The sequence below is a fragment of the Myotis myotis genome, unplaced genomic scaffold (assembly GCF_014108235.1).
Source record: "Myotis myotis isolate mMyoMyo1 unplaced genomic scaffold, mMyoMyo1.p scaffold_m19_p_9, whole genome shotgun sequence".
Lineage (NCBI taxonomy): Eukaryota > Metazoa > Chordata > Mammalia > Chiroptera > Vespertilionidae > Myotis > Myotis myotis.
Window position 1 is genome coordinate 597,114 of NW_023416401.1, and position 17,748 is coordinate 614,861.

At 56.3% G+C, this 17,748-nt stretch overlaps 1 protein-coding gene across 6 annotated transcripts in view; it reads left to right on the plus strand.

Annotated features, from left to right (window-relative positions):
* Nucleotides 1-17,748, plus strand: part of OSBPL1A (oxysterol binding protein like 1A) — a 107,040-nt gene that overhangs the window by 18,462 nt on the left and 70,830 nt on the right. For 3 of the 6 annotated variants that reach the window (XM_036321053.1, XM_036321054.1, XM_036321056.1), the window contains 10 exons: nt 99-210; nt 1,348-1,433; nt 2,332-2,476; nt 4,918-4,979; nt 5,071-5,115; nt 5,841-5,914; nt 6,025-6,088; nt 6,938-7,036; nt 7,745-7,867; nt 13,909-13,990. In XM_036321053.1, the coding sequence (XP_036176946.1) occupies nt 99-210; nt 1,348-1,433; nt 2,332-2,476; nt 4,918-4,979; nt 5,071-5,115; nt 5,841-5,914; nt 6,025-6,088; nt 6,938-7,036; nt 7,745-7,867; nt 13,909-13,990 (892 nt within the window). Of the gene's footprint in view, nt 1-98; nt 211-1,347; nt 1,434-2,331; nt 2,477-4,917; nt 4,980-5,070; nt 5,116-5,840; nt 5,915-6,024; nt 6,089-6,937; nt 7,037-7,744; nt 7,868-13,908; nt 13,991-14,151; nt 14,272-15,320; nt 15,615-17,748 lie in introns of those variants that run through there. The other 3 variants (XM_036321055.1, XM_036321058.1, XM_036321057.1) reach the window with 3 other exon arrangements.

The following is a 17,748-nucleotide window of genomic DNA, read 5'->3' on the forward strand; positions in this document are numbered from 1 at the left end:
TCTATTGTAGAGACTCAGTAGTAATTAGTACTCTGTCAAAGGGCTATTATACAACAAAGTCTTGGTTTAATAACAGCTAAAAATATTTTTTCTTTTAGGAGTTGGTAATGCTTCTTTTAGAATATAACGCCGACCCTACCGTTGTTAATGGGAGTGGACAGAGAGCCAAAGAAGTCACTCATGACAGAGAAATCAGAAACATGCTCGAAGGTAAATGTCACGGACCTTACCCTAACGTTTAATGTCTAGCCCGGGGTGGGCAAACTGTTTGACTCGAGGGCCACAATGGGTTCTTAAACTGGACCGGAGGCCGGAACAAAAGCATGGATGGAGTGTTTGTGTGAACTAATATAAATTCAAAGTAAACATCATTACATAAAAGGGTACGGTCTTTTTTTTTTTTAGTTTTATTCATTTCAAACGGCCGGATCCGGCCCGTGGGCCGTAGTTTGCCCACGGCTGGTCTAGACGGTAACCTCACATGAGTAGCGTTTTCTCTCATCGTAGTCAAGGTTCAGAGCAGGAGCAGACGTTGCTTCTAACATGACCAACCAGGGCACCGAGCCTGTGCTCCAGGGGGTGTGATCAGGGAGTCACTGACTAGACAGAGAATTATCTCTACGAGTTTCCTCAGAGCTTTCAACTGTGACCTTGATGCCACATCGTGGTGAGTTTAAGAATCTGCTTCTCCAGACCAGCCGGTGTGGCTCAGTGGTTGAGCATCAGCCTATGAACCAGGAGGTCACGGTTCGATTCCTGGTGAGGGCACAGGCCCAGGTTGAGGCTCAATCCCCAGTGTGGGGCGTGCAGGAGGCGGCCGATCAATGATTCTTTCTCATCACTGATGTTTCTATCTCCCTCTCCCTCTCTGAAGTCAATAAAAATATATTTTTAAAAAAGAAGTAGATTTGTATTCTTATGTGGAAGTATGTAGGTGTATATAAATCTAAATACACTCAGGGTTGGTACATTTCCACCAGTGCTATTTCTTATTGCTGTTCACATTGAAGGTTTTGGAGGCATGGACCCCTCTCCCCACGTGTCTACCTTTCCAAGTTAGGTATGTAGTGTGTTTCAGCTAAGACAGTGCTTCACAACCATTGGTGATGGGTGCTGTGGTAACAGACGAAAGACCTCGGAATTGAAGACAAGTTCCTATGAACGTGAAGGAAGGTGACATCAGGATCTGACATGCAAGGCGATGAGGACAGCAGTGCATCTGCCTGTGTTTGAGTCACAGCCCTGAGCCCTCGTGCCTTTCCTCAGCACAAGCCCTGTGTTCTCTGTCCGTCTGTGATGAAGTCGCTGCTGCTATTCTGACTGAGATATATATTTTTCCTTTTGCAGCTGTAGAAAGAACTCAGCAAAGAAAGCTTGAAGAATTACTTTTAGAAGCAGCAAGAGAAGGAAAAACAGCAGAACTCTTAGCTTTGGTAAAAAAATTTAAAAAAACATTATTTCTTTACAGGAGGCCCAGTGCACAAATTCATGCATGGGTGGGGTCCCTCGGCCTGGCCAGTGATTGGGGCTGATTGGGGCCATCTCACCTAGTCCAGATTGGGGCCGATTGGGCTGGCCAGGGGGAAGGGCCGCGGGAGGTTGGCTGTGGGAGCGCACTGACCACCAGGGGGCAGCTCCTGTGTTGAGCATCTGCTCCCCGGTGGTCAGTGCGTGTCACAGCGACTGGTCGTTCGGTGGTCCGGTCATTCGGTCGCTTAGGCTTCTATATAGATTCTGCCCTTGAAGACACACGTTTCCTTAATGTTAACTTTGTAACTTAGTGGCATCGCGGCGCCATAATACTCAAGTTCATCATAACAGAACACAAGTCTGTCGTTTACTGAGGCTACGTGTGCAATGCTGTGTTTCCTCTGAATTCCTGACCTGCTCCCCACCCTCCTGCAACCTGCTGGGCTGGGAGCCAGGGTTTCCAAGCAAGAACTGAACGTGAGGCAGTTGAGGGTGCAGCCTGGTGCAGGCCCTACGCAGGCATCGGGCTCTCACTTTGACGGCCGTTTCTGGAGGGTCTGCCCAACGTCTAGAAGGAACCCTGCGAAGGGGGGGACAGTGTTTTGGGATATTTGTATCGTGTTGGGACAGACGGACAGCTCTCCTGTCGGAGTGGGGGCCTGGGCCTTCATGGCCCTTGGAGGACAGCCCGGCGGTGACATGGTGGCTGGTTTAGGGAGCCGCAGCCGCTGGGAGCCCGGTGCCAGGAGCCGCTGGGAGCCAGGCATGTGGTCTGCGGCTTCGCCCGACACCCACACCTGCCGGTGCTGCTGGGAGAGGTCTGCCTCTGACACCTGCTTCTGCATGTCTCTCCCTTGGCAGCTCAACAGCCCCAACCCCCCCGACGTCAACTGCGCGGACCAGTTGGGGAACACGCCCCTGCACTGCGCGGCCTACCGGGCCCGGGGGCCCTGCGTGCTGGCCCTGCTGAAGAGTGGAGCCGACCCCAGCCTGCGGAACAGGAACGGTGAGCGGGCACGGGGCAGGGCGGCTGTCCGGGGGTCAGTGTTCTGTGGGAGTCTGACTGTGCGCTGGCCCTTCGGGCATCGAGGGCTCTGCCCTGGGCATGCAGCTCCCTGGCCGGAGGTGGTGTGAGGGCAGGATTCTGTGAGCGAAGCCCCACTGCCCTCTGCCCGGAGGAGCCACGTCTCAGACAAAAGCGTGGAGTGGCGGGCCTTCTCCCGTGACGTCTCCTCCGAGTGAGCTGGAAACCCAGTGGATGGTTCACTTCCCATTAACAGTGTGAGCGGCTTTTCCCTCAAGAATCCACGGTCAGCCCGGCTTTCCCCGTGGGCAGTTCTGTGACGCGACCTCTGAATTCACCTGAATCCTGGGCTGCCCTCCGCCATCACTGCTGCCCGCTTCTCCGGTGCCCGCGGCGTCCCCTGGATGCCTTCGGCTGTGTGACCGTCACTCGGTTTTCTCTTGCCCACGTTCCAGCCACAACCCACCGTGTGGTTAGAAAGTTCATTACAGACATTGTCACAGCTTCACGATGGACGTGTCATTAACTGGCACACAGCATCCTCTCCAGGAACTGCCATAGTGATCCTCCCCAGCAGGTGGTTTCTTCAGACGCGTCTTATATTTAGGAAAGAGAAGTGCTCCTTCTCAGATCCACGACCAGGGACAGCCCCACGGCTCTGGGAGCGATACACCTTCCGTGGGGGAGGGAATGGGTGTGAGTGACATCGGACAGAGCTGTTGCACAGCCGTGGAAGCACCACCTTATTCGTAACGGCCAGAGCTCACAAAGGTGTTTGTTTTTAACAATTTGCAGAGTTTTAAGTAAGTCAGATCATGTTACTCTTCGACGGGAAACCCTTCAGGGGCTTTGCATCCTTTTAGAACAAAATTCAGGCTCCTGGCAGCGGCTCACAGAGGTCTGCCTGCCTGCACAGCCCCTGGACGGCCCCGCAACACCCCCCCCCAGCTCCTGCCCCCCCAGCTCCTGCCCCGCAGCTCCTGCCCCACAGCTCCTGCCCCACAGCTCCTGCCTCCGCAGCTCCTGCCCCCTCAGCTCCTGCCCAGGCCTCTGCCGCAGCTGCCCCTCCACCATTCTGACCGCGTCCTTTCCATGTAAACGCCCCCAGTCTCCAGGCTGAGCTGGTATCCGTCACTCACCCACAGAACACATGGGCGTAGCATGCTTTATCCTCTGCTCTGTTTCCTGTCTGTCTATTTCCTGTCTTCTTCCTTTTCCATGGTTCCCACCCACATTGTCATGTTCTCTGCTAAGTCCCTGGGCCTCAAGTATTAGTTGGTGCATCAGGGACTCTCATTAGGAGATATTTATACAAAAACATTGCCCAACACCTGCCAGGGGTGGTATTAGCTAAAGGTGTTTGTACCTGGAGGCCTGCGTGGTCGCAGCCTGTCTGTGGTTGGGGTGTTATCTGCCTCATAAAGCAACGAAGGACGGGAAACGCCCCTGGCAGGGCCTCCAGCTGCGTTAGAGGAAGAGAGCGCCTTGGAGATGCCAGAACGTGCAGACACTTCCCTGCCCCCAGCTGGCTTCCCGAGAGCCAGGGGCGGCGTGCTTCATAAGACACCATCCTGCAGGTGAAGCAGTTACCTGTGGGCTGTGTCACCTTCCTCACGGCGTCTCCGTCTGATGCGGCGTCTCGTCTGATGCGCTGTTTGGGGAAGGCTGTGTGTGTTTAAATGGTTAACATGCAGCTTTTGTTTCTCCAGCGGTTAGATCTCCCCCAGGTCCCAGGTGGCTCCCTCGCAGCATCCTGCACGGGGTCCTGCTCACTAGTCACCGTGACACACAGATTCTGTTCTTGTCGTTTGCCAAAGCCCAGCGCCTGCACGCGGAGGGCGGCGTTCCCACAGTATCTTGCTGGCTCCTCTCTCCACTGCCCTCTCCTTGGCCCCTCAGCTGGGGCCATCGCCCTGAGTTCTGGGGGCAGCTGGTGGCTGTGGGGACGGATGGGGTCCTGGCCCCCAGAGATGGGAGGTTAGGGGACCTGCACGGGGAAAGCTGTTACCCAGGTGCCCCATGGGTTCACACGGCTCTTCTAGGGAGGCGGCAGGAGGACCAGTGTCAGGAGAGAGTGTACAGATGGGGCACAGGCTGGGGCGATGCCCCCGCAGGAGGGAGGGCCACACATCATCACAGGTGCCTGTCAGTGGCCTGTGGAAGCTGGGGAAGGGGAGGGAGTGGATCTGACCTCCTGAGCCGGGAGAGAGCTGCTCGTGCTGTTTAAGCCCCCGGTAGTGGCCCCTCAGCAGCTGGAAGGGCAGGAGAGCCTGCAGGGCACAGCGTCCTGGCTACTCTGTCTGCAGACATGGCGCGGAAAGGAGGCCCTGAGGAGCTGGCCACTCAGGAGCATCGGGGAGGACGGGGGCGGAAGCAGAGCCAGGCCCGTGCTGCAGTCACAGGGCCATCCTTGCTTTTCACAGATCAGAAGCCGCTGCACCTGGCCCAGGGCGCCGAGGTGAAGCAGCTCCTCTCCGGGAACACGGTAGGCGCAGGGTCGCGGGGACGCGGGGTCGCGCGGGGCGTGTGTGTCCCTGAGCGTTTGAAGTGCATTTAACGAGATGCGTTTCCCGCAGGCCCTGTACCGAGCGCTGAGACGGTTTGAAGGTCCCCTTTGGAAGGTGGGTGGGCACTTTCACCGTAACCTGGAAGGGAGGCTCGGGGTCTGTGTTCGTGAAACGTTTTCGGTCATTTCTGAGGTGGTCGTCCCGCCTCTCATGCAGCCCTGTGCCCTGCTGGCGGCACTCGGCGACGCGTGGGGCGGCTGCTGCCCTGTGTCCGTGGTCTCGCCCTGTCCGGTGGCCCCGTGTCGGAGCGGGGATGGGGGGAGGGGAGCAGTCTTTCTTACGTGATCGTAGACTCACAGAATCACTGTTTGTTATGAACCATGAACCAGAGGACGCGGGAAGAAGTTAAGCCCCCATTGTCAGAGCACCTACGAGGCCTTTCTGGGGCCAGACGTTCCTGGCGTCTGAGCCCCGTGGTTTGGGGACGGCGCTGGGTGAGGGCTGTGGTGTGCTCGGCCGCCCGCACCGCCTCCGTGTTTGCGTGCATGTGTGCTCCCGTGTGACACACATTCGGGATGATTCTCTCTGTCTAGAAGTTCAGGACGTTGAGGAAGGGCCTTGCTAGCCGACCGCTGGTAATTCGTGTAAATGTCCCAGAGCAGTCCTGTGGGAACAGAGCTGTGGGCGTGGATCCATGGGTGTGGGTGTCTCCCCTCTGTTGCCCTGAGGGTGCGCCCAGGAGGGAGCGTGTTGGGGTGCTCACCGCACGCCTTGCTCACAGACGGGGACCCAGCCAGTGTTTGCGCTGCGGGCTCAGCGGGTCCCTTGCTCTCCCTTAGAGCTCGCGGTTTTTCGGCTGGAGGCTGTTCTGGGTGGTGCTGGAGCACGGCGTCCTGTCCTGGTATCGGAAGCAGTGAGTGTCTGGTCGTTACTCTTGTTAAATTGTCGCATGGCTGTTTGGGAAGGTTGAACCTTTTCACTTATCTCTTCTCCTTTTACCGTGAAAATTTGTTTATTTTGAAGGCCCGACGCCGCCCGTAAGATTTACCGCCAGGGGTGCAAACACCTCACGCAAGCCGTGTGCACGGTAGGACGACACACATCTTTGCTCACACGCGGAGCCGGTTCTGCAGGCGATGGCCCGGCCTCGTGTATAAGCTGCCCCGGCAGATCCGGGGGGGGACGTGCTGGGGCCAAGGAGGGGGAGTCTCCAGTCTAAACGGACCAGCTTTGGTTGATCCTCATATTGCGGGACGAGAGATGAGTGATCCGGGAACGTGTGTAAGGAATGCACGTGCATGGAGCGGGCGGGGCAGAGATGGTTACAGTTGTTCAGGGGAAACAAGCCAGTGAGTGAGTAAGATTTAAGAACGAGCTGTTCGGGGTACTCACAACTGTAGGCTGCTTCTGCCCGTGCTGTGTGTGTGTGGTCACGTGTGCATGCATGTGCACGTGTGTTTGTGCGTGGGTAAGGAGGACAATGGGGCGGGAGGTTTCCTGGTGCTGATAAGCCCCTGTCAGAGCAGAGCTTGGGCTCTGAGCACAGGAGACAGCAGCTTCTCCTCGGGGAGGCGGTCAGAGCCTGAGGCTGGACGCAGCCCCTGGGGTCCCCACCAGGTGTCCTCAGGTGTCAGCTGCCGCAGGGCCTGCCACTCAACATCACTTCTCTCTCCCTCTCTCTCTCTCTCTTATTTTTTAAATATACTTTTATTGATTTCAGAGAGGAAGGGAGAGGGGGAGAGAGAGAGACTTCAGTGATGAGAGAATCATTGATCGGGTTCCTCCTGCACACCCCGCACTGGGACCGAGCCCGAAACCTGGGCACGTGCCCCGACCGGGAGTCGAACCCTGACCTCCTGGGTCATAGGTCGCGGTTGCTGTGGAGCTTCTGTTATGTGCGCGTGTGGTGGTGTCTCACTGCCTTCTTGTCTCCAAGGCCAAGCCCAGTGACAGCTGCCTCTTCTCCGTTAAATGCTTTGACGACACTGTTCATGGCTTCAAGGTCCCTCAGAACAGCCCTCCGCAGGCAAGAGAGGTGATTTGTGGGTTCACGGGTCTCCTGAAACCTACAGGGCTGTTAGAGACAAGCATGGGAGCCCCATAGCGACCCCCAGCCTCGCTGGTCGCACCTCTTTAATGGGGGGGTGATGGCAGCTTCTGGGGTTTGGCTGGCGAGTCGGTGCTCCGCCCGCATGGACCTGCAGGTGTTTCTGTTCTTGCCGTTCCTCGTTTTGGTTCTGTGGACGCACAGGCCTCCCGTGGTTGGGAAACGACCTGAGGGAGAGGAAGCTGAAGGCCATGAGGTGTTGCCTCCTCCCTGCTCTCCACGGTCACGGCCCAAGGGCAGAGCGGCCCCCCAGCTGCTCTGGTTCACGCCCTGGGGACTCAGGGCTTCTTCTTGGTAAATTGGACAATAGCAGCAGCAAGAGGTTGGGGTTCAGGTGACAGGAATTCATAGTGCGGTCGCTTCAGTGGAGATGCCGTGCTCTTTTTTAAAAAAATATATTTTTATTGATTTCAGAGAGTGAGGGAGGGAGAGGGAGAGGGAGAAACATCCGTGATGAGCGAGAATCATGGACCGGCTGCCTCCTGCTCGCCCCCCCCTGGGGACCGAGCCCACAACCCGGGCCTGTGCCCTGACCGGGAATCGAACCGTTACCCCCTGGTTCATAGATTGATGCTCACCCACTGAGCCACACCGGCCGGCACATGTCCCTTTAATTTAACTGTTTGGGCTCCTCAGGACTGGCTGCAGGCGATCGAGGAGCACGCGGCCTACAGCACGCACTACTGCTCCCAGGACCAGGTGCCGGACGAGGAGGAGGAGGAGGCAGGCTCTGCTGGGGACCTGCAGGAGTCCTTGGAGGTAAGTACGAAGGCTCACCTGCCTCTACGGCACCTCTCATTCAGGTTCCCCAGGAACGGAATGTCTTTAATGTGAGTTCTGGCCGTGGACGTAGTGTTGCTCTTTGTCCAGTAATTGTCTACGATGCTGTGCGTTATGGAGCCACTGCCCACCGTGGCTCTGTGCTCTCAGGGCCTTGTTAACGTGTGCATTGTGCAGGTTGTTCCTCCACTGGAGGACTGCCGCCAGCAGGGGGCGCCTGCCTCGCTGCCCTTTGTGACGTCACGCACTGGCAGCCACAGCGACGCCCTGCTGGCCGCGTCCTCCTGGGACGGCCCCGCGGTCTGTGCTCTGTGGGTCAGGTGAGAGCGTCAGGCAGAGTGCGAGCCGCGTCGGAAGGGACAGCAATGCCTCATCCCGGCAGAAACCGCAGCCTGCGCGTCGTCATGGACACGAAGGGTATTTTGTTCTTGGCTCTACCTTTTAAGTGAGAATTGGGTCGGAAGAATTATAACTAAGAGAGGAACATGCATTTCAGTCCAAATAATTGTGTCAGAGAATATGAATTTGCCCACTAAATGTAATCTGTTTTATATATGTATTTATTGATTTCAGAGAGGAAGGGGGAGAGAGATAGAAACATCAATGAGAGAGAATCATTGATCGGCTGCCTCCTGCACGCACCCTACTGGGGATCGAGCCCACAACCAGGGCATGTGCCCTTGACCGCCACCGAACCCGGGACCCTATGGTCCGCAGACCGACACTCTATCCCAGGGGTGGGCAAACTTTTTGACTCGAGGGCCACGATGGGTTCTTAAACTGGACTCAGAAGAAGGAGCTGCGGCCGTGTTTCCCGACGTTGCCATGTTAACACTGCTGCTGGTAGAGGAGCGGAGGGGAGAGCAAGAGAACCCTCCGCTCTTTCGGCTCCGAGGGCCGGATAGAACAGCCGAACGGGCCGGATCCGGCCCGCGGGCCGTAGTTTGCCCACGGCTGCTCTATCCACTGAGCCACACCAGTTAGGGCTGTAATCCTTTTTAAAAATGAAGTGAAATACTTGCAGGACATGAGTGTTTCTAAATCACCAGCTTGAATGAGATTGTTTGCTGACCCCTCAGGCGTTCTCTTAACACACTGCGTATCGCATAGAAATCTCTGAGACCAGGGACCGCACGTTTTTGGGCAAACTGCACGTTCTTTAAATCATCATAATCCACTTTAGGTGTTGTTTTTCAATAATCATAACATTTTTATTTACAAAAACAATTAAACAATTGAAGTTCCTAGTACTTTTTTAACGTATGGTGCTGCGTAAAACATTTTCCTCTATGAAGAGGGACCAACAAAATTTACATAAGTATCTAGATTCGCTCCTTTTTCCATGGGCGTGAAAAACGAGAACCCTCGTGAGCGGTCCTTAACAGATGGCGCGAAACACAGAAAACTCCTGAGCAGACGAAATGTGTTCAGGGCCTTCCATTTAGGTGAGAAAGAGCTCAGTCTTTGGTCCGGCCTCCGTGTATGACGGACAGGAAGACGTGGAGCTTTCGCGTTGTATTGAGCTATTCCCAGGATCTATCAGCCAGTGTGTGATGTGCCAGCCACGTAACTTTCAGGCCAGGGAACTTTGCACAAGTTACATCTGCCAGAGCATTGCACCGACATTAAAGCTGTGTGGGTAGATAAAGAAGGCTTAAGCATCGATGGCCAAAATCGTATTAAATAAAAAACGTTGCTACATATTTTAACTTTTGGTCAGTCAGTATTCCCTGCGTGAAAAGAACCTCTCTCCAGTTCATCTATCCTCCGAATTCAGTCGGTGATGAAACCTGGGAGGACTCAGCGTGCACCAATATCTTTCCAGGATTATGGAATTTTATGACCTTTTTAGTGGAAGCTATAGGTAAAATCAAAGTCTACTAATTTGCATATTATTTACCAACTTTCTTGAAGAAATGTTTCTTCTTTGGCACAGTTTTCAAATTTTTTGGTTTCTCAGTCTCAACTATGCCTTTCATTTTACTTGTTTGAATATTGTGTTTCTGTGTTAACTTTACAACCATGAAGTGTTTGTTTTCTAGATTTAAAAAAATATATTTTTTTATTGATTTCAGAGAGGAAGGGAGAGGGAGAGATAGAAATATCAATAACGAGAGAGAATCATTGTTGGGCTGCCTCCTGCACTCTCCCTGTTGGGGACTGAGCCTGCAACCAAGGCGTGTGCCCTGCCCGGGAATTGAACTGTGACCTCCTGGTTCACAGGTTGGTGCTCAGCCCCCGAGCCACGCCCGCGGCTGCTGTCTAGATTTTATTGCCTGAAGTCAGTGAGCCCTTAGCCAGTGGCAAGCACTTCCAGGTTTGGGGGCTGTAGCCTCATCTCTGACCACAGGATTTAAATGCTCGCCTGTGAGTTCTCACTCTGTTGCGGCTTCTGCAGGTCGGTCCCACCTAGGTGAACTCGGAAACGAGCGTGTGGAGTCGGCCCCGCAGGCCCTGGGTCTCTGGGTTTTAGGGCGCCAGGGCACGGTGGGGCCAGCTCTGGGCGCCTGCCGGCTTCCCAGAGGAGGTCAGGGACAGGGGACGGGACGCTCTCCAACTCCCGATGGCCATCGGGACCCTCTTCCCTCAGCCCGCTCTGGGCCGGAAGGTGGGCCTACAAGAAAGGGGGGCGTCAGCTGAGGCTGGAACACCTGCCTGTGTTAATACTGCTTGTAGTCTCGATTTCCTCCCCTTGACACGAGGGCCTCCGCGGTCTGACCGCTGTCCTCCCAGCTGTCCATCTGTCCTGCCTGAGGCCAGGCCTCAGGGAGAGGGGATGCGACCAGTGCTGGCAATGCCTTCCTGCCACTGGGGGATCGTGCAGAAATGACAACTGGAAGAGAGAGTCGCCCACAGCATTGGCGCAGAGCCGCACAGGACCCACTAGCCCCGCAGATGATCAGAACCCAGTCAGCTCAGCCCTTCGGATGGGCACCTGGGCCGCGCCGCGGGCACGGAGACAAGGCTGCCATCGCCACGGCGTCCTGTGGGCCCGCCGCCCGCCCTTCGGCTCTGGGCGGCGCTCGCAAAGCGGGGCCTCTTTGTTGGACACGCTTGGTCTGCAGGATACGGAGTAATGAGCAGATGCTGCTGCCTTTAACCGAATGAGAAAGTGACATCAAGCTTCCCTGATTCAGAATAAGTGACCCCTAATTAAGTGAATGTGCAGAGAGAGGACTGTCGTTGGCACAGGCTGGGAGGTGCAGGGGGTGTGTCCGTGCAGGACTGAGGGGGCGCACGGCGAGCGGGAGGGGGGCTATGGACGCGCTGCCCCTGGGAGGAGGAGCAGGGCTGCGCACTCAGGGCCGTGCAGGCTTCGTCGTCCAGAAGACGGGAACTGGCAGCAGCGTTTGCCTGGAGCTGGGAAAGGGTGGAAGCGTCTCGAGGGCTGATGGTGTGTGAGGAGGAGCGGCCTCTCTCTCTGGCCTGGGTTTGCTTGTGTAAGTGTCTGTCCCACAACAACACGTGAGGGTACGGAGCAGCCCCGGCGATCACCAGCAGCAGCAAGAGCGGGCGTAGGGACGCTGCGGCGGCGGGCGGGGGGGGCGGCGTCCTCTCGGCCGTGGTGGACGTAGGGGGACTCGGCGGGGAGTAGGGTGTCCTCGGGGTCTGCGATCCACGCTGCTCGGTGTTTAACGTGACGTAGTGACTCTGCAGCAAGCTGCACGCATTTGACGTCTTCAGCTGCATGAGTTTGGCACGTCCCCCCTGCCTGACAGCTGCCCTGTGGGGTGTAGCAGCTCCTCTCCCTCAGCCCGAGCCCCTGCCCGCGGCCCCCGATGCTGCCGGTGGCAAGAGGCAGGCGGTGCTGCGTGTCCCGGCGTGTAAGTCCGCGGAGTCTCTGTCTGCCCTTTGGTGCCGACCTCCTCTCGCGCCCGGTCAGTCGTCTGCTGCCTGGACTGCGCGTGGCGGGCGGGCTGCTCCCCACAGGTGGGGCGTCCTAGCCGAGCCCGGTAGTCATGGCTCCTCCCTCCCCGAGGCCCCTCCTTGGGACACACGTTAAAGCCGGCCTGTGGGGCAGGGACTGTGAAGTCGGTCAACGTCAACGAAGTCCAACAAAGCCAACAGCTCGCACCTGGGTGGGTGGAGGGGGCGCAGGAGGCCCGGGCTGTGGGAGGGGCTCACTGCTCACCTGGCCCCGTGGGCCCCTGTCCGTGGGCCTCTGTCCGTGGGCCCCTGTCCGTGGTACGATGCTGGTACTGTGCTCTGTGCCTGGAGAACGTGGCTTTAAAATATGCCACACCTGGCGTTAGAACATGGCTCCCAGTGGGACCCCCGGCTGTGGAACCAATAAAGAGTAAAACCTGAAACAGTCCCTTCGTCGCACCCGGGGAGCGGCATGGGCGCCGGGAAGAGGCTCCACGCTGGGCTCACGGAGGACGCACAGGCGTTAACCTTCGTAAGTGACTCTTGGTTCAGAAAAGAACCGACGGCTGCTGAGCAGCATGGCCGCGAGTCGGACAGCGTGCTCCGTCTCACTGCCTCTTCCCGTTCTCAGTGTCGGTCAGATGGCGCCATTGTCGATGGCAGGGCCCCCGGTCCCCCCTAGAGCAGAGTGCGTGGAGCGACCCCCGCCAGCTGGTCTGTGACGACCCTGGAGAGCGAGTCAGCCGTCAGGAACTGTGGTCAGTGAGGGAGGCGGACGTGTGAGGGGAGGCGGGAGAGGCAGGTGTCGACGATGCTGTGGGGGCAGCTCTGTCCTTGGTCGTCACCTGGGGACCAGCGTGTTGGCGAGGGGCTCGCTGTCTGCAAGTGAGGCCAGTTCTCGCCTTCGTGCACCTCGCTCCCCACGCAGGAAAGCGGGTGCTGAGCTCTGTAGGCCTGGAGGGAGGGGGGAGCGAATAAGGCGTGAGCTCCATGTGGTCCCAGCGCAGGTCTCAGCCCCCAGATCCCCCCCCCCCCCCCGCCCTGTGAGAGGTCGCCCAGCAAACTGCTGCATTTCTGAGGGGCTTGAAAGGCGCCGTGGGGGACGCTCTCAGAACAGGTGAACTGCATGTTCATGTTGTGAGAACTCAGGACAGCGTCACGCAGGCTTCAGGAGGACGCGCCCGTCACTCACGTGCTCCCAGGACCGGTTCCTCCGTGGCTGGTTGAGCAGCACAGCACTGAGACTCCATAGGAGAGCAGGGTGAGTGTCCCTGGCTCAGAGATCCGGTCGGGGGTCACGATGTCAGTCACGAAGCTGAACAAGTTCTCTCCCCACACGGGGTTCTCCTAAGGCCGAGGTTCTCGGAACATGTTTTTACTCCCATCACCATCCACCGTACAGCGACAGTCTCCTTGCTTCGTCTTCCCTCTTTGAAGGGGAACCATAAGTGAAGTTAACTCTAAAGTCACACTGTTCATGTAGTGGATGGACTTATCTGGTCCTTCATGTTGGACTCCAGGTGCACACCGAGGCGGGCACAGCGCACACGGACACTCTGTCTGCGTTGCTGTCAGGACCTGGGAATGGAGACTTCCGTGTGACAGGAAGGGTGTGCTGTCTGTCACTGACGTCACCTCATTGTCATCAGCTGCTTCTCGCCGAGAGCGTGTCCTTAGCGTGTCCGATTCCGTGGGGGCGGCCACAGTGAGAGCGCCGAGTGGGCTCGGCGTCTGACTCCAAGTGCGAGCACCATCTGGACTTTTTAATAGTTTAAAGACGCAGTCAGGGACGCATTTGGTAACTTCCCATGAACCTAATCAAGCCCGTTAACCGGTGCTGAGTCAGGGACCGGCCGCCTCGGACGTGCGTGGGGTGTGGTGTGGGGAGCAGCGAGTGCCGTCGTCCGGTGCCTACACAGCAGATGCTGAAGGTACTTAGAATTTAGAAATACTTGCTTTTGTGAGTCTGTAGTGATGAGCTTACATTCAGGTCGGAACAGTCTTCCTCACCATTTGCTCTGTTAGGAGAATGTATTACAGTGTATCAACCTGTGAACTAAGGGTTTTGATGGGACATTAAAGCATCTGTAATAAAAAATTCTCTTAATGGTTCGTTTTCACTTAGTTTCTTTCTGTTTGTGTTTCTTTTCCAGAAAGCGCAGGCCTGCCGGCAGCGACTGGATAGGGAACTCGCAGGCTTTCTCCAGATGATGGAGGAGTGCGACGTGGCTAAAGGTAAAAAACCACCGAAACCTGAGACGGCACTGAAGCCAGCCCCGCCCCCGCCCTCCGACACAGCCATCCTCCTGGGTGCTCTCCCTTTAGGTTAAATCTTTTCATTCTTTTAAGAAAAAGAACAACAGAGGCAAAGTTACTGTTTGGGGCTGGAAATTCACTTTGTGGTTGGAATCCCGCTGGTGACTCAAGAGAACTGGTGTGTGGAGCCGCGGTGAGGGTCCTGGCCTGGCCCTTCTCTGCGCCCCGCGGGCTGCTGCTCGAGGAGCCGTTTCCTCCCTGTGAGTGAGGCGGGCGGTGTCCAGGGCTGGGCGTTCCGATTCTGCGATTCTGCATGAGCCTGCCTGCTGATGGCAGCCCGCCTCACCTTCCCGTGTCTCCCCTCTCCACAGTTACGAATCATTAGGAGTTGACTAGATCCTTCAGAAATCAAAACACAATCCGATACAACATGCAGTGTCAGATCCAGTACCAATATGCAGTGTTGAAAAGTACCACTGACTTCGTACCTTAAGGAACTGTTTCTTTGACTGCAGTCGGTACTAGCGTGTGATTGCTTCCGTTCTCCGAGGTGATTACTAACTATCCGTGTTAAGCGTGAGCTGGTTTCCCTCAGTGAACTCCAGGCTCCGTGTATATGTGCCCAGAGACTGTGAGGGAATGTCCCCGTTAGAGGAACTGGTATGGATGCTCTGTGTCTCCAGATGCGCCTCGGACATCCCCTGGTTCCACAGGCGTGGTGTGTGTCAGCAGTGACCACAGTGGGAGGACAGCTGTGGGAGACAGCGGTTAGGTCGTTGTGATGATGAGTTGGGCTGGAATAGTGTGTTAGTGCGGCTCATCTGCAGTGGATTTTAAGGAATAATCACAGCTTTATTCGCTAGAATTCACCTCTGCAGCGGTCTGGAGTGTATGCATAGAGTTATGCTAAGACCATCGACCAGCAGTGGGCTCTTAAAACACTGTCTTTGCCAAGAACCATCCAAAGCAAGAAGAGATATAGCAACATTTTAAAAGATGTAACCCTGGCTGGTGTGGCTCAGTGGGTAGAGTGTCAGCCTGCGGCCTGAAGGGTCCCAGGTTGGATTCTGGTCAAGGGCACATGCCCAGGTTGCAGCTTCGATCCCCAGTAGGGGGCGTGCAGGAGGCAACCAATCCATGATTCTCTCTCTTCATTATGTTTCTATCTATCTCTCCCTTTCCCTTCCTCTCTGAAATCAATAAAAAAAAATCTATATATACCTATCTCTCTCTCTCTCTATATATATATATAGATATATATAGATGTAGAACCACAGTGAGATGAAATATAAAGATTAATTTCCTTAACTTGCACCAAAGAAAAAAACTTACGTCAGAACTACAATCAGATCACGTCTTCGGTAAACCTGGAGTCAGCTCTCTTGGCTCAGACCCCCCGTACGAGCCTCACCATGATGGCTGCTTCGTGTGGCCCTGGAGGTGTCACACCGCTCAGACCCCCGAGACAGTGCGTCCTGTGGTGCCTCCGGGAACTGGGAGACGTGTGCCTGTGACCTTACGGCCTGGCTCAGGGCCCTGCCGTCGACTTACCCCCGACAGGCACAGACGTGACGCCTGCAGGATGGTGCAGTGAGTGAGCGGGGTAAGGATGGTGTTGTTGGAAGCCCCGCCCTCCACCAGGCGGCCTCGAGATGCAAAACTAAAAGGTCTGTGGCCAGAGTCCAGGTTTCAGGGTCGAAATGGCCTAACAGTTTAGTACAAAACGGTTTGAACGTTAAGACTCGGTGCCCTGCTTCCTTGCTCAGAGTGCTACTGCTGCCGTTATAGTCAGCTCTCCACCTCAGCCTGCTGCCTGCCGCCCCCACGCTCCCCCTCCCCCTCCCGCCAGGAGGGAGCGCTCAGATGGCTTTCAGGAACGCTTCCAGCTCCGGTTCTGTGAAACGCTGCGTGTCGCTTGCCAGGTTAATTTTAGAAAGATGCTTTTTGGATCCTGCTTTTCTGTTGAAAATATCTCCTGTGGGCCCTGGAAGCAAGAGGATAAAATGCAGGCGCTCCCTGGGCGTTAAGGGCTTCTGGAGCCCACAGCCTGGCCTTGCAGCTCTGTGTGTCACGCTCTCGCCCAGGCCCTGAAGACGCTTTAGACCAAATGCCTTGTCTCTGGTCCGGTGTCCCCTGTTGAAATGCTCCTTTCATCCCTGTGCGTGGACCCTCGCCCTGCCTTCCGGACGCAGCCGAGTCGGTCTCTCTGGTTGGCACGGCCGCTGGAGGTTCCCAGGGCCAGCGTTGCCATCGCCTCCTCCCGTCTCCGCCCACAGCCTGGCTGCGGAAACAGCACCACCCAACAGCACAACCTGGGGACTTGCTGAAGGCGGGCAGGCAGCCTGTCCCCCCCCGCCTGCCCCCCGCTCTAAGGAATGACAAGTACTGTGTGTGGGGCATTTACATGTGACCACGGCTTCATTGCTGAAGGATTGCTGGGGTTGGATTCGTGGGTGGACGCGTGTTAACGTTGCTGAACTGTACTCCGCGTGCCTCCTCATGCGCACACGTCATTGCATGCTGCCGACTGCATGTGAGCGCGTCCTGGTCAGCAAACAGGAGACCTCACGGGAGAGGCACTTCAGTTACGCAAAGTCTGCATCAGGATCCGAGGCGTCAGGTCGCCCCGTCACCACGTTCCCCCTGCCACACCGTCTCCCGCAGGGGCCACTGCAGACTGGCCCAGGTCCACCGCCGCCTCCAGGCCCTTCCCGGGATCCTTCTAGAACACAGTGGGTGATGTCCTCTGCACAGAACATCCACTCGCACACAGGTCTTCGCTTGGCATGGAGGCAAAGCCGTTCTGAGGACCACCAGCCTGCTGGTCCCTTTCCCTCTGACTCTGCTGGCTCCTCCCTCGGCCAGGGAGACCCTGACCTCGCCCAGACCGGGAGTCCCATGGTCTCTTCCCACCGCCATTCCGTCTGACCTGACGTCTCTGTGTGTTCCCTCCTCCGCACCCTGCCAGGAGCTAAGTCGGCCACAGCAATTCCCTGTAAGTTACAGCCACGCCTCTCGCCTGGCCGCCCTGCCCGGCCTTATGTTCCTCTGCTGGCTCCCTGGAATATTCCAGGGTGTGGCTGGGGAGATGGTTCCGCGGAAGCTTCTGAACATGAAGAATTACTATTTCCAGGCTCAGGGAAGCGGAAGCATCTGGAACAAAGGTCTGGAGGCCTGTTTCTAGGAAAAGAAACCTTTACAGGAAGAGCGCCTGCGGGAGCCGTTGAGTTGACGAAGAAGTGAGGTTACGTCGGGCCAAGCGGCCTTTTCTGCGTCAGCACCAGGGGAGCTGCCTGTGCCAGGCTCTGGTTTGTCCACATAACAAGAAGCAGGTGTTTCCTTGACAGTTTACCCGGATAGGAATCACAGTGGTGTCCTGGGAGCCACAGGTGTGAGCTTTTATAAGCCTCCAAAGGGAAGTTTTCAGACAGGACCTTCTAGCATCTTTCCTGAGTTCAAAAATAACTTCCGTATAAAAAATAACACTTTCCTCAGAAGTAGTGTCCACTTTTTTATAGTCGGCCGAATATGGCAGCTAGCCGTTCGTTCACTCAGCGTTTGTTCATGGCAGCTTCGTCTCTAAATGTTAAGTGACTGAAACAGTTTGCAGTGACCCCGGGTAACTGTCTAGAAGCTGAGCAGTTTCAGCCTCTATCTAACCACATGCATCCGTCCTTGTGTAAGAACGTGCTGCCCCCCCCCGCCCCGGGCACCGCAAATCCACCGGCTCCCGCACC